This window comes from Thermobia domestica, chromosome 8 (assembly GCF_964235325.1).
Source record: "Thermobia domestica chromosome 8, izTheDome1.hap1.1, whole genome shotgun sequence".
Taxonomy (NCBI): Eukaryota; Metazoa; Arthropoda; class Insecta; order Zygentoma; family Lepismatidae; genus Thermobia; species Thermobia domestica.
This window is the reverse complement of record NC_137461.1, coordinates 27,550,178-27,570,528: the sequence shown is the minus strand read 5'-3', so window position 1 is coordinate 27,570,528 and position 20,351 is coordinate 27,550,178. Positions and strand designations below refer to the sequence as shown.

Here is a 20,351-nt window from a genome sequence, read left to right as displayed (position 1 = left end):
AGGTATCAAAAGTGGAACTAAACTTAAGACTTACCATGGTACATACAGTGTAAAATAGGCATATGCTTCTTATTACCACCCTCTCCGAGATTCTTTCCTCATTCGAAGTGATTTTTTCTCCTTTTACTTTCTGAAAGACCAAAGAAGGAATTCAAGTCACTATTGTTGGCTGGCAAGCAAATGCATAGTGATAACATTATATTTAAATATCTGTTAATCAGAACTGCGTGTATTTTACACGTAATTACAAATACGCTACTGTTTGAGTGTCAAAATACGAACAAAATCAGGTTTCAAGAAAGCGTTGCAGATATAAGATTCACAGTACATGATCATAGATGATAAAATGTCCCTTATCAGTTTCCCACTCATTAGACGGCGCAAGGCTTACCGAAAGGGATTTTTGAAGGGAAATTACCGGTATTATCTTAAATTTCTCTTTTCGTGTACGTTACGCACACATAACATTTGAAAGCTTCTTTTATTCTTTAAAAAACATTGACTTATGAATTTTGATATTTGGATGAGTACTGCTTCACAATTTCCTTTTGAAATTTTGGATATTCCAACTGGATTGGAAAATATGTTTTCCCTCGTAATTATTCAAGAAACTGCAATACGATTTGAGACAAGAGTTACGAAAGGGCAAGAGTATATTTCAAGGTAGGTTTTATCCGGACTCTTGCAGCCAAGGCCGGTCCATGGAATGTCAAATTTCCTAAAAGGGATTTTTTTGAAGGAAATTCCCCAAATTAGCTCAAATTTCTCCTTTTGAAATACGTAACACACTCACGAATTTGCTTTAATTTAATCTTAAGACCTTGTTTTATTCTGAAAGGAATGATGCATGAACTACAATCTTCGGATGAATAACGCCATACCAGTTAATATTTAACTATAGTCATTAATTAAATTAGAATGTTAAAGGGACGGTCAAATGTCAAACTGGCATATCAACCAAGAATCTAATTGTCAAATGGTTAAGAAGCAACCACAAAACAGCAAATATGACCAATGATCATAATAAATAACATTTATTCACTTTTTATTTGTAAAAATTGTCAAGTATGGGATTTATGGCATTTTGTCTCACCTGCCAGAATTTAGTTATAAGTGAAATTAAATTAGTGAATGGCTCATTTGGAAAAATTTTCAGTGGAAATATCATTAAATAATTCCTTGCATCACACTGCATAAACGTAATTAATTTTGTATAATTGTTTGTATAACATAAAAATAAAATAATGACATATTATTAGCAATAATTGACCTATTGTTAGCAAAATAAATTGCCACGGTTAATTCAACAAATAAATTTGTTTTTGACGGCGCTGTATGTAAAAAATTTTTAAAAGGAAAAGGAACATCAAAATTCTAGTATCAGGTAAGTAAATGTTTAAGTATAAGTAAAAATGTACTTTTAGTAGATTTCTCCTAGTTATTATTATGATTTTATATTCTGGGCATTCCATCTGAAATGTATGTACATAAAGTGCAGTATTTTTGAATAATTGCTGAGTAATATTCATTTTTCTTGTTCATCTGTCCAGTAGTAAATATTTTCGGTGATGGTAACTACTATGAATCCGTATGAAGTCCCATCTTAAGAAACAAAGTGTACCATTTCGTCCTGTTATTTCACATATTTTACGAATGGCTAAATACACACTCCATATGAAAAATATACATGTGAGTAACTTTTAAAAAAATGTATAAGTGAAATATCCGCTAAGGTCAATTTTCCCACAGAAGCTTATACGTGGTGTAATTGGAAAATCTTAACTGCTCTTTACGATAGGCTAAGTTTGTCCGTGGGTGTGGAAGGAGAAGTTTGTTCTATCCTGCAAAATTCCCCGCGAAACAGTGGTACTAATTTGGGGGAAAAGCCGCTAAATCTAGGGGTATTAGCTTCCAGGACACTGACTAAAAGTCAATTTTCCGACTGGTGACCTTTTTGGTAATTTTTAAATAACGATTTAGCGATTTACAAATCTAGCGACTATTTGCGTTGCGAACTTCTCCTGTTGTGATCAAGCACTTTTAGTTTGGGGCATATATACAACTTGAGAATCTCTTTACTTTGTTTTCTGTAACCCCTTGCACTCTAACAAAGAACAATTGAAGCGCTTAGAGGATAAAGGTGTTATGTTCCATTTTTCGAAACGTTGAATTCTGGCGGTCCATGCACGTGTTATGTGGCTACATAACACATCATTTAGTGAGTCCCAGTGAAGAGATTTGGAAACGATGAAGGGTGTATGTTAACAGACATAGTTGTGAAAGTCAATTTTCCTGAAATGTACAATTTGTTACATACCGGTACCATCTTTACTTTCTAACCGCTTCAATTCAAAGCTTCTCGTTCACAGAACTTCCATTAGAAGCATAAGTAATATATAGTAAGTAATACATTTCCGATAGCCAGCCAACTAACTGTAGAAGTGCGGCTTAAAATGAAGTGTGTGTTAGCCAGTGGCGGCCGGTGGATTATGGTTTCGGGTGTTGCAGTATTAACGATAAGAGACAGAAGATATAAAGTTGATTCATTGACCAATCAGTATAACTTTAGATGCAAATGCTATGTAACATGTTAAATTAAATAAAATTATGTTTTAGAAAAATAAAAAATGCAGAACATTTTATCCGATTAATCACCTTAATTAATTAGTAAGTTCATTCTCCTCTCTTTAATTGGAGCAAAACTGTCTAATACATGCTGGTTGAACTCTGGTATTCTTAGTGTCAGGTCTTTTTCGATGGAAAGCATAACCAATGGTGATAGCCTTTCTTGGGACTTTCATTTCCTTGAAAGTATCAATTCTTTTTCATGTAGAAAAATATTTTTCGTCTTTTCCTGATGCCATAGGTGCAGCTAATATTAATTTCAGAAGCTTTGTAGATTCACTAAATATTTTTTCTATGTTATTGCAAAGATTCATTCTAGCAAATTCAGTCCCTGACAGTGATCCGAATTCCTCTTCAGCGTTAACTGAAGAGAGTTCGTAACAGAGATTAGTATTATAAAAATTGTCCATTGAACACACTTTATTCACAGTTTATCCAGGAAAATTTAAAATAAATTGAGGAAATGTATCTGGTGCAAACAACACTATTGCTTGTCTAAGCCTTAATTGCAAATTTTTCCCCAGTTGAAAGCTGGTCAATGCTTTTTGTAAGTTATTTACAGAAGTCATGATATACAATTCATTCAGAATTTGTAGGTTATTTACAGAATTAAAGCACACACAATAAAATTAAACCTAATAATTAAAAACCAAAACAGCTGATACAAAATAGGTACTGGTATTTGAATTCCGAATGTCACATATTCATACATCAACACACACACACACACATGTGCGTAAAAGAAAAAAACTACATTCCAAATCATCCGTCTTGCTTGTTACGCAATGCACGATGAACACAATATACTTCCACATGAGACGAAACAAAGCTTACCAATGTGATATGTTCTGGAAAGGAAACCTCGAAACCCGCCAGATGAAGGATCAGCATATAACAGAAGCCAAAAAAATCAAAGAACATCAAAACAAACAACACTGCCAGTTCTACACCCAGAAATGTTAACTGGGAGGGGTCCAAAGGATTTTAGGGAGGTCCAATACGTCTACATAATATGGAACCTGTCTTATACTGCACCCGAAAAGACGATAAGTAATTCTTAATTACTGTCACCTATATTTTTAGAAAAAATGATAGAACGATTATTTTTATAAAAAAAAGAGTACATGACGAGGGGGGGCACCGGGTAAATATTTAGCATACATCAATCGTTTCTGTGTTAAAAAAGTATAGTTTATTAAGAAAGTCTATAAATGTTAGTCAAGTTTCGAAATTTTTGGGAGGTCCGTACTCGGTGCCCCCCTCGTGGCTACGCCCCTGAGCAATGCTAACTAGTCTTAAATTCAATGTGCCGTTCCCCATCATACAGTTTTATGTGGAAATTATCAAGAGTATAAAATATACTTATTTTATAAAAGAAATATGTTTATACTAAAATACTATCCACAGGGGGGAGGGAAGAGATTCTACATACAGACTTATTAATATTTGATTCACAAATTACTATAGAAGAAGCCTTCATTATCAATATAAGCTAAGAATTAACTTGTAAATGCGGGTCTACACTCATTTGTTTTCTCCTCTACCAGATATTTTCTTTCTTATTTCGTAATTTTGCAATCACTTTTTTTAATTGTCATTATATTGATTTGCTTCAGTATGGTCCAGTAATTTAAAAATATGAATGCATAAAAACAAATTCCATTTGTTAATTGCTAGTGAAAGAAAATTCAGAAATCTTATTTAGCGTGAAAAACCTTCTCGTTCACTGGAAACCGTGCTGTGTTGCAGAAGCACTGCAACGACCAGTCCCTTTAACTTCTGAGATAGGGAAAAAGAGACTTAACATTTGCTCCAATTGCCGCGCTGAAGGAATCTGGTCGTTGCATGCTCGCTGCAACGTAATATAAATTAGAAACTCTGTGACGGATTATTTTTCGCTTTTAAAACGGATTAACGGAACGGACAGCTACAGAAGTAAAAAATATGTTATTTAAAGTGTATATATGCAAGTATTAAAAAGTATTTTTTCTATTCTTTACTACTATTTATAATAATATTTTTTTCTTGAAATACTTTGGTCGTTGCGCAACGCTGCAACACTAACATTAGCCGCCACTGGTGTTAGCATAATAAAAACACTAATGAAAAATGTGAAACTGTTCTTATATAGGTCAAGGCTCGTAATCCAACCTAGGAACACTTAAGATGTTGCCCCCAAATACGAGGAAAAGTGCAGAAAATAATGGGAAATGATTATTGAGTTTAAGGATTGGTTCTGTTGTGTCCTGTCAATAAAGACGTGGAGAGCATATTGTTTTGTGTGGTAGTAGTAGTAGTACTAGTAATAGTAGACTGTGCTTGTTGAAAACATGACAAGCTACATAAACTACATGTCAAAGTTTACAATAGTGAATGTAGACAAGGGATTTTACGAATAACTTTTTTTTAGCGACGTTTCATCCCAAAATGGAGCCTTTTCATCTCTTGTTTAGCGACTTTTTGTGTCAATGTTTTGCAAACACAGCCGCCATATTTGATCAGTATAGAGTGATAGACTAGTGAGTAAACACCGGTATTCGGAAGGAGAACATTTATATAGAGTTTGAATGCTCTACACCTGACAATTTGGTAGATCTTTTGAATACCAATAAATAATTCAAGTCCCATATTGCCCCTTAAAAGTTGTACAGCCGACAAAATTTCAAGATTCTATGCGTAATAGTTTCGTTGATACGTTGATGAGTGAGTTAGTGGACTTACTCTTTTATAGTCTATACATAGTGTTAAGTTTGCAGCAAGAGGTGAGAAACTGTTTTAGCAAGAAGTGAAAACTCGGACTATGTAGTACTCTGCGGTTTTAAGTAAGAATAAAGGAGGTAAAAAGCAGCAGCTCATAGAGAAAGAATAAACGGGTAGTTTAATTCTATTCCTAACACATAGATTATGAAATATAAAGTTGTCACTTCTTGGAAGTTCGAAGACGGAAGGAATAGCTGAAATGTCCCTTTTTCGAAGAGAGAGAATATACTGATGAAAAATATTTGAATCTCTTTCGCCCCTTAGGACATGTATTATAAAGAAAGTATAAAGATATAAGTCCATAATGTCACCCCTCTCCACCCTCATTCCATGCCGATGGGAGCTGAACTTGGACACACATGGAATCGAGAATGTTATATTCATCTCAGAGATCTCGATAACTCTGGATTGGACAGTAATGTCTGTCGTTTCCAATTGTTTTTTTTTACCTCATCCCATTTCCTTCCCACATTTCACCCTCCCATGACGATAGAGGATCAATGTGGACTTGAATGGCATCAGAAGTGCCACTATTCATCTGAGCGACTACTAAGATGAATACTATAATTGGACACTAATATCGGTCACGTACAATTATTCTTATATGTCACTTCCTTTACACCCTAGTGCTCATCCCCCTATGCTGATAAGCGAAGAATTTGTATTTAAGAGCCATTATTTGTGTCACTATTCATCTCAGCAATCTCGAAAATTATGGATTGGATGTCGTTTTCGATTATTTTTACATGTCATCACTTGGTTAAATTATAACCTCTTCTTTCCCCTCAAATGGTAAATTTCAGAAAGCACTAGAACCCAGGCAGGGCTGGATTAATCAATCTGGAGGCCCGGGCTAGAAAAAATATAGCCGGTGCGTGATATAATCAGGCAGAAACTGCCATTCACTTTGATTATATAGACAGATACAGTGAAACCTGTCTTTAGGGGAATCGAGAGGGACTAGCAAAAATTTCCGTTAAAGTCGGGTTTCCGCTTAATGGAGATAGAAGTTTCCTTGAATGGAGATAGACATCCGCTTGATACAGTACAGTTCAATTTCATGTCCTTCGGTTATGGAAGATAGTTTAGCAACCCATTCAGCAAATATTCCACTATTTACATCACAGGATTCACATACACAAAGAAGTTAAGAACTATCTGATGTCTTTTGCGCAAACTTTCTAACCATCCATTAGATGCATTGAATTCAGTTTTACCCCAAATTTTAGCTACCGTTTTAGCGTATTTCTGTAGTACAGGGCCCGCTATGCTGTGATTTTTAGATCTAACACTAACAAACCACTTCTACACTATTTCATTAATGTCCTGGTTTTCAGTTTTCTTAAGTCCTCTCTTTATTTTTCCACTACTCCACCGTTTCAAAATTTCCATTTTTCTTTACAATCTCGTACATCTGAGTTTTGCCAATGTGGAACATCTTCGTGATTTGCTTTACATTCAATTTATCTCGTTCATTAACATGAATCACTTTCATCCTGATTGTAAGATCAAGCACACTCTGTGATTTACAAGTCATAATGACTGCTGCCGATCTAATGCAAAAATGTAAGTTGATAAGTGTATTTCTAAAAGTTGGATTGCAGTGGTGATTGACAAGAAAGAAAAGAAAACGAGAATTGCTAAGGTCAAGGACAAAAAAAAGAAAATTATTGTATTGTTCTGAGTATTGGTTGCAAACCTTTGTCAAGGAACTTTTTGTTTCTTTCAATCTGGTATTGAGATTCAGAACCATCCCTGCAGAGAGCAAGGGAGAGAAAGGGAACCCAGAAGATGGTGGATCAGAAAGCACAAGTGAGAAACAATGACATACTTCTCTCAAATGTTCTGCACATGAGTTTTTGCTTGAGGACAGGATGCATTGCGATCAAAACATCAAATCTCGCGGTATACTTAAGGCCACAGAAAAGTTTTCTCTCGAATTCTAAGTCCTCTGAACCCTTCACTGCTTGTCATCACATGGGATAGATATTATGATTCCTGCTTTATTGCCACAATTCCTTTTTTCCATAATATTGCTTTGTCAGTTTCCTCCTAATTTTTGTCCGTTGTCGCTAGTCGCTACACAAGCATACATAACAGGAACACCAGGAACAGAAGTATGTCTATAAAGAAGCCTGACAGCTGACATGCTCCGTAGGACTAGCCGAAAATTGTTGGGGGGTGAATATGCGTAGTGTTTGAGGAAGGTCAACATAATCCAGAAAGATTTTTAAAAATAACGAAGAATTTATTGCAGACACTGTAATGCGTATGTTTGCCTTCTCACAGGATGTCTAATAATTTTCTAAACGCTGTAGTCCGGAACTCAGAATTTTCGCTTAAATGTTTATTTTGCTTTCCGTTGTCTGCATAACACAGTTTCCACTTAATGAAGAGACTTTTACACGTTTCTTACACCAAAATTCATGGAACCGTGAAATATTTCCGATTAGACAGTTTTCCGCTTAACCCCTTCAGTGCGTAATTTTCAGATGCGAACCGCTGTAAAAAATGTAGTTTTTTTTTTTTTTTTTTGAGAACTTTGGATGTTGATTCTAAATCTGTTTCAAAATCACTTATATCAGAATCAATAATTAATAGCTCTTCCTCGACGTCAGCATCGTTGAAATATCGTTTTGAACCCATTACTGTGCTGTCTGCTCTCAAACAAAACAAAGAATGAAAACTGTATTTGACGAAGCCCAAACTCTATTTTAATTTCTTTTTTCCTCTTCTTCTTTTAATTAAGCAACAATTGAAACCAGCTGAGTGCAAACTCGCTAAATATTGTCGGGATAACATTATTCATACTATGGGCAAGTATATTCGCCATACGCAATACAAAATAGCCAAAGCAAAATAAAGCGTATATATACGCCATCCACACAGCAGGTGCGTTTTGAAGATACGAGTTAACTCGCCATCCACACTGAAGGAGTTAATAAAGGGTCCATTCAAGGCAGTTTTTACTGTATATTTATTAGAAAAATATATTTTGTTTGTAGCAACTTGGAAGCATTGTTGTTTGCTGTCTTCTAACACAGATACACATATCGTACTTTTAACAGTGACACACATGTCTCTAACAACAATATACATAGCACTTGTATAGGCCAGGATAGGAATAGGAAATAAACCTTTTGTAACTCTATTTACAATATAGGTTTATTGTGTGGGTAAAGAAAATCTCATCGACTACTACCTATAAAATATTGTGTGTAAAAAACAGAAACGCTGAGAAGCAAGAGAAGAAGACAAAACGATTAAGATTTTTCTAATACAGGCGTGGAGAAGGATCGACGTCACCCTGTGTGCCTCCTGCTGTTTGATAATGAGTGGCTTCCGCGAAGAGCTGAGAAGTCAGTGCTGGCAGCACCATCCCCTGTATCAGATTCCATGGATGATGCAGAGGTTATTATAGATGGGGGTTTCTTACTACGAAGAGTGACATGGCCAAAGAGGGCAATGTTTCACGAAATATGTTTCCAGTATGTCCAATATGTAATCAGCTACTACAAAGACCAAGTGGTTGTGTTTGACTCCTGCGATATGAGGCAGGATCAAGTATGAAAGATGTAACTCACTTAAGAAGATGAGGGGATAAAGTAGCACTACAGGTCCTCTTAACTGAAGCCACTGTCAACAAATTAAAAGAGACGTTTCCCGAAGAACGAAAGTAACAAACAACACTTCATATAAGTGCTGAATGATGTATTACACGATAAAAGCTTCACTGTACTCCATGCCACAGGCGATGCTGATGACCCTATTGTTAATAGAGCATTTCAGTACACTTGTCATGAGAACACAGTTGTAATTGGAAAAGAAAACGATCTCTTTGTACTTGTGTTGTATTACATTACCAACAAGCACATGAAAGTCATATTTCGATCTGTCGTGAAATCCCGAATATCTCGTGTTTGGGATGTACAATCACTACGCCAGTCTCTCGGTGAACACGTCTGCACTAATATTCTAGTCGTGAATAGCATTCATGGATGTGATACTACATCATACGTATTTGGCTTGGGTAAGAGTATAGCCCTTTCTAAATGTATTAATGATCCTAATTTTCGCAAAGAGGCGGAAATATTCATGCTACAAAATATGAATGTAGATGCAATTTCAAAATCTGGAGAAAGAATCATGGTGTCCTTGTATGGCGGTGAATGCAATGAAGATACAAACATTTTAAGATTTAGAACCTTCTGTGTGAAGACAGCTACATCCTATTCAAAACTTGATCCCAGATCGCTTCCACCAACATCAGGAACCTGTCACTTCCACAGTTTACGTGTATACCATGAAGTACAGACTTGACTTGGGGAGTCCCTTAATCCTTTTGATTGGGACTGGCGATATTACATGATGGAAAACTAATGCCTCTGTTAACTGACCTTCCACCGGCTCCTACATATTTACTACGCACATTATGCTGTACGTGTAAGACTGGATGTGGTAAAGATGTGGCTATAGGAAGTAGTAACAACATCACTGCTCTTACTCATGCAAGAACTGCGACAGTATGCACTTCATGCATGAACAGTACACAGATATTGGAAGACAATAAAAAGGATTAGGAACAATTGTCTGTTCATTAAAGTTTTGTTTTATTTTCATTATTAATATCTTCTTATTTTTTAATTTCTATTTCGTACATTACGTGTATATAAAATTCATGTATATGAAAATTTCTGGACTACGGTATATTTTTGGGCTACTTATTCTATTCATCTGAATTATGTTACTTTGTAACTTTCATATTTATTTCTCATAATGCAGTAGTATACTGCATATGTAGGTACTGTCGAGTGTGTTATATATACGAATAAACATTTTCACTGTTGTCCTAAATCAAAATTTACATAAAACTTCATTCTTCTGTCAGTAGTTGCAGCATTACTATTAGCACAAACAGAGTTACATTTACACTTACAAGAAGCATAAAGGGCCTACTATGTGTAAATAAAGAATAAAATATATTAGAGGCATGTTCAATGTCTCATTCGAAAGGATACATAATGGTGAACAACTTTTATAAGGGGTGTTGAGCCTGTAATTTTCTTACCAAGTCTCATAATTACTCCGTTTGTTATTATGTTTGCCGTAAATGTTCACCAACGGCGGCCATATTGGATTTAACGAACTTATGAGAGATCTATGCTTTATAAATTTAATGTAGTCGGCGCGACGAATTCAGAAACTACCGGAGTACAAAGCTGTGGAACACAACCTATGTTTATAGGCTACTTGGCTACCCAATTTCGTTCAGACTTGACCAGTAGTTACCGAGAAATAAAGTACCATACAAGGTGAACCGTGCTTGTGTCTGGTCGAATTTAACCACCAAAGTACAGTGATCTTTATTCCTTTGACGATGAGCTACTTGCCTATCAAGTTTGAATTAGATGCGGTCGGTAATTACCGAGAAATGAAGTACCACATACACGCAAATACACCTCGAGTGAAATTACATGCTCCCGTATCCTTACTCTGGGAGCTAATAAAAGTTTCAGGGCTAAATCGGAAGCGAAGTATCTGGAAAGCAGCGGTATCAAATACAAGCTTTGACAACAAAATTTCAAGACTGCTGCTGGAACTCTGTAACTGCTAATTGGTTATCATCAAGACTAATGCTATAATTTATTTTATTCTTTTGCAAGACGTGTAAAGATTTTGCAAGCAAAGAGCATTGTACCCTTATAATATCAATCATCCAAGACACTCTGGTTCCCATACTCCTAGATTCTTATATTCATAGTACCAGATTTCGATGTCTGTGACTAAGTGAGCCAACAATGAAAGTTCGACTCTACATACTTAATCAACTCTTTGCAAAACTCAATTCTGACCTTTCTCTCTCCAGTCGAAAAATAAGGCATAACTCTCGCACATATCTTCCTTTTCTTCGCGTAGTTTCTATCAGGAGCGGCCTTGTCGTTTCATGGTTTATGTGCAGTATATCCTCCATCATGCGAGCTGTCTTGCGACTGTCTGACTGAAAGAAGGAAACATAAATTCCAATTCTTTTAAGTCTTACTTTAAGTCACGGGAATAAGAAAGAGATGCTCACGAGATGATGGAATCTGTTTACCGAGAGAATGTTCTATTTCGTCGTCCTGTGTTCGGTTGGTAAGCCCGATTTCGTGATGGACGGGAAGATATTTGTGGCACTTCCAGAAGTGTTCGACCGTTAACCAGTCTTCAGAGGATAGTACTGAGCATGTTTGTGACGTACTCCACTCACACAGTGGAATGGCCGTTCGTATGATGGAAGATATACTGCACATGAACGCGAAACAATCCTGATAGCAGCTATGGGGAAAAGAAAGATATCTGCGAGAGTTATACCTTATTTTTCGACTGAAGAAAAAAAAACTCAGAGTCGAGTGCTGGAAGATAATTAATAAGAACAAATTATTATTATTATTTTTATCCATACAGATACTCTTTGACGGAATATATGTTATTTATATCAATATTTCAACATATACTAAAGAGAAATGTTTGATCGATTGATATTTCTTCTTTCTATTTATTACAGCAAAATTTCTGCATTTTTTAAAGAATCAATTGCTTTCTAAAGATGAACATTTTTACACCATAACGTGTGAATGAAGTATATTTAGCCAGTCAGTTACTTAGCAGTCACGTAGTTCTAAATTTTGAGGCGAATGGATGCAAATAAGAAAAAGTATACCTTCGAAGACTTCGTAAACAAAGCGAACAAAGTTCTTCAAGACAACGCCTCAGGAGCTAAAGGTGATGCAGAATCATCAACTGAGAAGCAGTCAAAGACCGACGAAAACGATATCAGAAAATTGACAGTGGTGGATTCCGAAGAAGTGGATGAATTCGAGCAAGAAGTCAGCAGTGAGTCAAACAGTGTTCTGGGCGCGGAGATGGAAGATAAAACTACAAGTTTTGAAGTTGAAACATCCAGAAATATCTTGGCCACTGGCAATGGTGAGGATATAGTTCAAACTTTAGAGACTGAAGTTTCTAAGTATCCTTTAGATTATTGTAAAGTAGAAAGAACTAAATGTTTGAAAGTTGAACTGCCACATTTGGACACAAACAAACAGGAGGAAACAACACTTTTGAATGTTGGAACCAAAATATGGCAGAATTTAGCTGAGGAATCCAAGAAGGCTGTTGACTCAGCAGGTAATTTAACATTTTATATGAAGTAGCTATTACCAAGGTTTAAGGGAACACTTACTCCTTTTAGGCACATACAAAATGAAACATGATAAGACTCGAAAGTTTAGAAAATATTCATCATTACTCTTTTCTGTCCGCTGAAGTGATTTCGTAGTCTTGAATGTTTCTTGGCGACGTGATTTTAACAAGTCTTCCCGGGCTATCAGCCAGGTGAAGAAATTGGCATCCGATGTTTCGAATACAGACATCGCATTTATCTTCAGGGATTATAATGAACAAAAACAGACATCCAACAAAGCAATTTCTCGTAGCTACACCAACAGCCAATCAGAAGCCAGTATCTCTCAGCCAATCAGAAGCCAGCATTTCCCTCAGTCAATCATAATCCCCCATTCATAGCTCTGCCCCTAAGTTCACTATATATACATGCTCACGTCTCCACTCTTTTCAATATCTTCACATGGCTGATAGTCCGATAAGACTTACTGAAAAAGATTTCGTAGTCATTTGTAAAGTTTCTGTTGTTCACAAAAATCGTTAAAAAGTGCTTTAAAGGTGTTTTCACATTAACTACTTTTTCTTGATGTCACAAAAGACAATCCAGTTTGTTTCATATACAACATACAGAAACTAACACTTGCACTGCATTGACACTCCACAGACTATGGCACACAGACGTGGACCATAAAGACAATAAACTTCGACAAGAATTGGAATAAGTGGCGGGATTATTAGGGTGATTCTAGAGACAGAGGAAGAAGATTGAAAAGAATTAAAACATTCCGTTGGTCGAGCGGTGACCGTGTTACTGTTAACATCCCCTGGTGTGTTGTGCAGAAGAGGAAGGGGATAAAGTGAAAAGTGTACATCTTACATTTAATACACATATTAACATTTACTCACAAATACATTTACACTCATCCACAACAACCCTATTTATCTATATTTCATTTATTTTCATTTCCCCTACTTTTACACTCTGACCATCTGGGTAGCTGACCTTCTTCGTCCTGCTGAACCTCCTTCCCAATCTTGACTTTAATACTTCCTTACTATGACAATTTTATACTTTTCCTGATTTTGACATTTAATTTACTTCTTTCATAACCATATTGATTTCTATTTTTAACTTTTATCAATTTCTTAACAATCTAATTCAGGCACTTCGACTCTCAAGTCGGGCAATAATTACAAATGGCGGCGTCCGCCATTTGTAAATTTTTTAATACAATTTAAAATAATTCATTTTCTACACAAACAATTCAATAATAATTCTACATTTTTAGCACACATGACCTTTGTTGTTTGTGCACCAAATACTTAAACACCATTAATGATGAAGAAGGCAAGACAAAAAGAAGATTGTTGTGCAAAATTGACAACCCTACCCGAATCATACATGTACGGAAATATTTATGGTCGCTTATAAGTAGAAAATGAAAAAGTGTTCTATGATCATATCATATATCATATGCATATATCGTATCTAGATGCTGAAAAGCGACGTATAAAAGTTAAAAAAAAAAAAAAAAAAAATACCGAAGGACAAAAGGTAACTGTTTCGTGATACTTGAGAAAACGCGAAGATTAGAAGCTAATTCGGCCTACCGTTTGAAACAGCAAATAACTGTCAGTTGTGATCATATGAGCACAAACAAGATGTGGGTTTATTGTGTGTCACATGCAGGCAGACTTGAAAACCCCTTTCTTCTTGCGATATCTCAATTCGATTTATAATTCCCTCAAATCATAGATATAAGGTAACGTAGATGAAATATTACTTCTCAAATGTTAGATGTCTTTACTCTATCCGCCACATTGCTCGCAAATACTACCAGGAAACCTTATCTCCTTCGGCATGATTCTGACTACCTTGGCGTTGTTAGAGAAAAGGTCGGTTTCTTGGAGAATTTTCCAACAGAATAAGCTTTGTTTGCCTTTTCGAACAGGTTAGTTTTGAAACTGAAGGTCTTAAGGTTTGTACAAATTGTTGATAAGGAATTCTTCGTGCTCTTCGCATAACAACGAAATTTACACAGAAAGAGCAAACTGGTAGAAAGTTCAATTTAGACAGGGCAAATTGTTACGAAGCCAATCAAGAAGAAACTAATATATTCATTTTAAGCAGGATATGTGCAGGTGTCATGCCACATTTTTGCCTCTTACGTATTTTTACCTGTGGTAACACTGTGACAGCACAATTTTGTTACCGGTAAAATTTCACAGCATATACCTACTTTACCGGTAAAATTGTGACTGCACATTCTTACTCCCGATAGAAAATATGACACTACAAGTTTACGTTACAAGCAGAATGTTGAACCTAATATATATATATATATATATATATATATATATATATATATATATATATATATATATAGTTGTTACTCAGTTATTTACAAAGATGTTTTTAACAGTTAAAATGTTTAGTTTTATTCAAACTGACATACTGACGTTTTAAAGAATCATCAGAGTTGCACTAATTTAGAGAATTGTGGTAAAATAATAGCTTTTTGTATAATTTTGTTACGTTTAGTAAGATGCATAAGTGCAATATTATGTATATCTTATGCTACTTCATAAAATCTTGTATGTATATTGGTGACAACTGTAATTTTTACATGAGAATTTTCTCGTGCTTTGTAACCTAATGAAACAGGCAAATAAATGACATGAAATGAAATTGTGAAAGATAGGAAAGACAGAGAAGATAAAAAAGATAAAAACATGATGGTAAAACAAGAAGAAACAAAAATTATACGAGAAAACAGCAATTGACTCTTCATAGTTAGTTATAAAAGTAAAACATCTTCTAATAATTTGCCAGGAAGTAATGTACCGTAAGATGAAAGGCAAATTGCCTCGTTGAACTGCCATACCTTGTATAAGAAAAGCAGTAGCCTGATTGTCACCAGTAACCTGTGCAATACGTTAACGCACTTCTTTGATGATATTGAGACCCCAAGTGCCGCTCGTTTCAATAGTTATGGTCACGAACATGTATCGATCGAGTATTTTTATATTTTCTTCTTTTTTCGCATTCTATACGGGAAGAGAAAGTAAGGTTAGATGATGCGAAAGTGTCAGAGCAGGTAAAATCCAAGAGAAGAATCTTCCTCCTCTTCCAAGGTACCAGTATCATACCATCTGGTCTTTTGCTCTCAGATCGGTTACATCCCGGAGATGAAACTTCCACCGATGTGAGTGCTCTCCAGATAATGTCATTCACGTTAGGATGAGGTCTCACGTGTTTTCCGGAGCTATAATTACAAAATAGAAATCGCGATCTCCAAAAGAAGTAAAATAAAGTGCACAACCACATTTTTATCCCCTTTTTACTATATAAATGTTTGGAACCAAAATGCACTTACGTACATAACCAATCTAGCATTCACTTATTCTCAGTACTGAACTTAAATGCTCATCTGTCAGTCTGTTTTTAATACAACTTATTCCAAGTAATTCTACTCTTCTTTTTATTCGTCAGATTAAAAATCTTGTCGCGAGCCGAGTAGAACTTTTCAGAGGGCCGCATCTTGCCCGTAAGCTGCATAGGTGTCCAAACTCGCGAGCCCGACGCTCGTGAGCTCGGCACTCACGCTCAACCGGGCTCGGGCTCAATTATTGAGCGCGAGCCCGAGTGAGCCCGAGCCCCAATGAAATAAGTGAGCGCGAGCCCGAGTGAGCGCGAGCTCAGTTAACAGAAGTGATCGCAAGCCCGAGTGAGCGCGAGCCCAGTTGGGAGAAGTGATCGCGAGCGCGAGTGAGTGCGAGCCCAGTCGAGAGAGATGAGCGCGAGCGCGAGTGAGTGCGAGCCCAGATAAGATTAGTGAGCGCGAGCGCGAGTGAGTGCGAGCCCAGTCCAGAGAGATGAGCGCGAGCCCGAGTGAGTGCGAGCTCAGTTGAGTGCGAGCCCGCGCTCACTTCACACTCACGTGGACTAATTTGCTTTAGAGTCAAAAAAAAAAAAAAAAAATAAAATAAAATAAAAAAAAAAATAGGAAATTCATTCCATGTGCAGAATTGTAAAGGAAGAATTAAACAACTTTGCAAAATGAAAAATCACATTCTTGAGGTCTGACCTGTCATTTTATTGTCCAGAGGACTTCAAACACCTTTCGATAGAGAACCGACTCTTTCATGGCTATTATGAGAGGATGGTATTTGAGGCAGGTATTTGTTTTTGTTGTTTTAGTAACAACTTCCATGACCCAAACTTTGTGTGTGTGTGTGTGTGCGAGATCATAGAATAAAGAAACTACTTGACCTTCCGAAGTAGGAAATTTATTTACTAGCAACTAATTAAGCTGTGCGTTCATAGAAAAGTCGAGCGAAATAATTATGTATTATTTAATTATAGCTTCTTTAAATCCCAATAAACAAGAGTAGCTCTTAGGAATGTTGATAACTTGCATCATAATGGTTATTCAGCCCATTAATTTATATGAGGAAACAAAGAATTTTAGCCAGTTAATTTTACTGACTACTTCTTCTTGAGATCTTTAAATGTATTCTATGCGAAATTTAACCACTGTATTATGTAATTTTAATATATATAAATAAAAACTAAAACAATATTACATTGAATATTTTTAAAGCAAGGAACCCTTAAATAGGCCAGAAGAAGAAATTAGTAAAATTGAATGAGTAAAATCTCGTCTATTTAAAAGAAAAATACTTCCTCATATAAGTCAATGGATCTTGCATCGTTTGGCCTAATCCTCGTTTCGCCTAACCAATTATCTGACACTTTTATGACAGATAAAAGATAAGCTTTATGTCCGCCATTTTAGGCGAAATAAGGATACTCGTTTGGCCTAATCCTCGTTTTGCCTAAAATGGTGGACTATAAAAAAATCGCGGAGATAAAACTGGAGGGAAATTTTTCGAAAAAAAAAATATTCCCTACTATGTGAAGAACTGAATATACAGATGCAAAACCAGTTAAATCCCTCTTCCCTGTTAAATCCCAAACCTGCAAATAATCTAATGAGAAAAGCAGAATCAAACCCGGTTAATTCCATATTTCAAACAATTTGAGGTTTCGTATAGGATTAGTTTAGTAATCTGAATATTTATTGCAACTCTTCGTAAATGATTCGAAATTTTATTTGGCAGAATTTGAAGTGTGTGCTTTCATTTTTTTTTTATTTTTGGACTGAAAATTGAAAAAAAAATGAAATCTTTAGTTTTACGTCCCACGGTTATGCCAGTTAGGCTAAAGGAGACGGTGATGATTAGAAATGAATGAAATGATGGAATGAAGAAAGTGGGAGTAAACGGGAGAACCCCGAGAAAACGCACGAGCACGGTGTTTGTCCACCACAAAGTTCACATGGCGCGAGCTGAGATCGAACCAGGGACCCCAAGCACCGGAGGTGAACGCTCTACTACTGAGCCACCGCGCACCCTGGACTGAAAATGGAGACACTATAAATCTTAACCTAACTGTTCGTGAAACTTTTCTGTGCTTATTAGCTTTTCTTTAATAATTACTAGACAAATGTGCGCAAAATCGAAAGAAAACGATACTCTAAGCAGCGATGATCATAATTTTGTTATCAGACAACACCAAAATTGTCTAGAGTTGAGTTGAGTTGACTTTGAGTTTAACGTCCCGTTCAGCAGCTAGGCTATATGAGACGTGGACCTACTGATTAATGTGGAATCCGAACCACATGAGCTCCCGCCGGGAATCGAACCCGGGTCTCCCACGCCAAAGGCGCGTACGCCAAAATTGTCTAGAAAACGTACAAGACACATGAAAAACCGGAAACGAAATGCAGCCAAAAAGACAAGGTGAGTGCACTATCTATGGTTAAAAGTCGTTTGTTTTGTATTTGAGGGTAACTCTTTACTTTGAACAGAACATTGTTGGATTCGGTTCTTCTCTAAACGGTCTCTTCAGCTTCAGCAAAACCTTTCTTAAAATGTCTCGTGTCAATTATCATTCAAAATTATAACATGCTTCTGGTACATGTTAAAAAAAAATTGCCACTTATTTACCATTTCTGATTCTCTTTCTGCCACTGTTTTGCTCAAAATCAATATTTGCACATTTTGTTTTGCTATATTTCAAATTCATATATTGGGATAATTGGCAAATTAATATTCACCCTATGTTAGTCCATAAAAGGTTACAGACTCTTCCAAAATATAGTCATTCAGTTTAGAAATGTATACGGATAGGTATAATTAACTCCGCTTGTAGTTACGAAGGGTTTGACGATTGAAAGCAGCTCAAAGCTCACGTTTTACAGAGAGGTTTTTGAGGAATAGAAAACAGAGAAAATGGTGATGCATCAGAGGATGACGACGATATGGCTTTCCATTTAGTAGATGATGATGGAGAGGAGGTTACATAATTCAATTTTTTGCACATTTGGATCCATTGTTTTCAATTTAGAACAAAATTACTGTAGCATTTATGTATCCATATTCATTTGTGCCAATCTTGTGCAATGTATAGTTGATAATATATCCCCCCTCCAATATTTTAGTAGGCATAATACTGATTTCTGACTCTGACTCCCTTTCTTTTTGATAGGTTTTGTATCTTGAGCCTCAACAAAAATGGTCGCTCGTCCAGCTGCAAAAGCTGTTATTTCCATTTACATACGCAAAACCTGTTAAATCCAAACTATTTTCTTCAATAACGCAATTCACAGACTAGTGTGATTATACAGCTTTCGACAGACCAACACTCACATTATTCTTAATTTTTTAATGTTCTCTAGTTTCTAATGTTATTTTATAATTATGACGTGTTTAAACAGTTTTTCTCGATTTGTCACAAATTTTAAAATGTGAATTTAACGGGTTTTGCTATTCACCTACTCATATATATTCGTATGTATCCACGGTCCCAGTAAATACATAAAGGAGTTTTGGTAATCCTAACTCCTCGAAAATAGTTAATATAATATTAATCTATATATTTTCCATTTCTTAATTCTTTATATACTAGGGAATTTTCTCTTATATAATTTCCCTCTAGTTGAATTTCCACGATTTTTTCTTATTGTCCGCCATTTTAGGCGTAACGAGGATTAGGCCAAACGAGGATCCTTTTTCGCCTAAAATGGCGGACACAAATCTTATCATTTATCTGTCATAAAAGTGTCAGATAATTGGTTAGGCGAAACGAGGATTAGGCCAAACGTGGCAACACGAAGTCAATGGGCTATTAAAAAAAGAAAGATAACAATTCATCAAAAAAAATAAATAAATAAAACACACACACACCTCCTTTCATTAAGGTTCTTCACTACAGCGAAATTAAACTACCGCTAAGTTTAGAGTTTTTCTGTAATATCTTCAAAACAAATAAAAATATTCGAAAAACAGAAACGTAGTGAACTAAACAATACGATTTTGCATGTGATATCTTTATCGCAATTCACCTATCTGATTTTGGTATGTCGCTATTTACAGAACCCGCAAAAAAAATGCTAAATCTATCTACAGTTCCAAATCGAAAGCAGATAGATGAGTTGTGATAACGGTATCACATGTAAAATCCTATTGTCTAGTTCACTACGTTTCCGCTTTTCGAATGTTTTTATTTGTTTTGAAGATATTACAGAAAAACTCTAAAATTAGCGGTAGTTTAATTTCGCTGTAGCGAAGACCCTTAAAGTCTTTCTTCGAAAGGTACCCTGAAACGATGGCGTGTCGTTTGTTGCAACCAGAGTTAAAAGTGAAGGAAAACATGGGGGGGGACGTCATCTCCCACTTCCAAAAATATCTATGGCGTCCCTCCACTTCCTAAAAAATATAGTGGACAAAGATAGGCATAA

At 35.9% G+C, this 20,351-nt stretch overlaps 1 protein-coding gene across 2 annotated transcripts in view; it reads left to right on the top strand.

Annotated features, from left to right (window-relative positions):
* Nucleotides 1-1,269: 1,269 nt before the first annotated feature.
* LOC145692803 (uncharacterized) overlaps nucleotides 1,270-20,351 on the top strand; it is a 30,410-nt gene continuing 11,328 nt past the window's right edge. Inside the window, exons 1-2 of one of the 2 annotated variants that reach the window (XM_081768290.1) lie at nucleotides 1,270-1,384; nucleotides 11,930-12,351. In XM_081768290.1, the coding sequence (XP_081624416.1) occupies nucleotides 12,060-12,351 (292 nt within the window). In that variant the 5' untranslated portion in view covers nucleotides 1,270-1,384; nucleotides 11,930-12,059. Of the gene's footprint in view, nucleotides 1,385-11,929; nucleotides 12,553-20,351 lie in introns of both variants that reach the window. The other variant, XM_081768289.1, reaches the window with a different exon arrangement.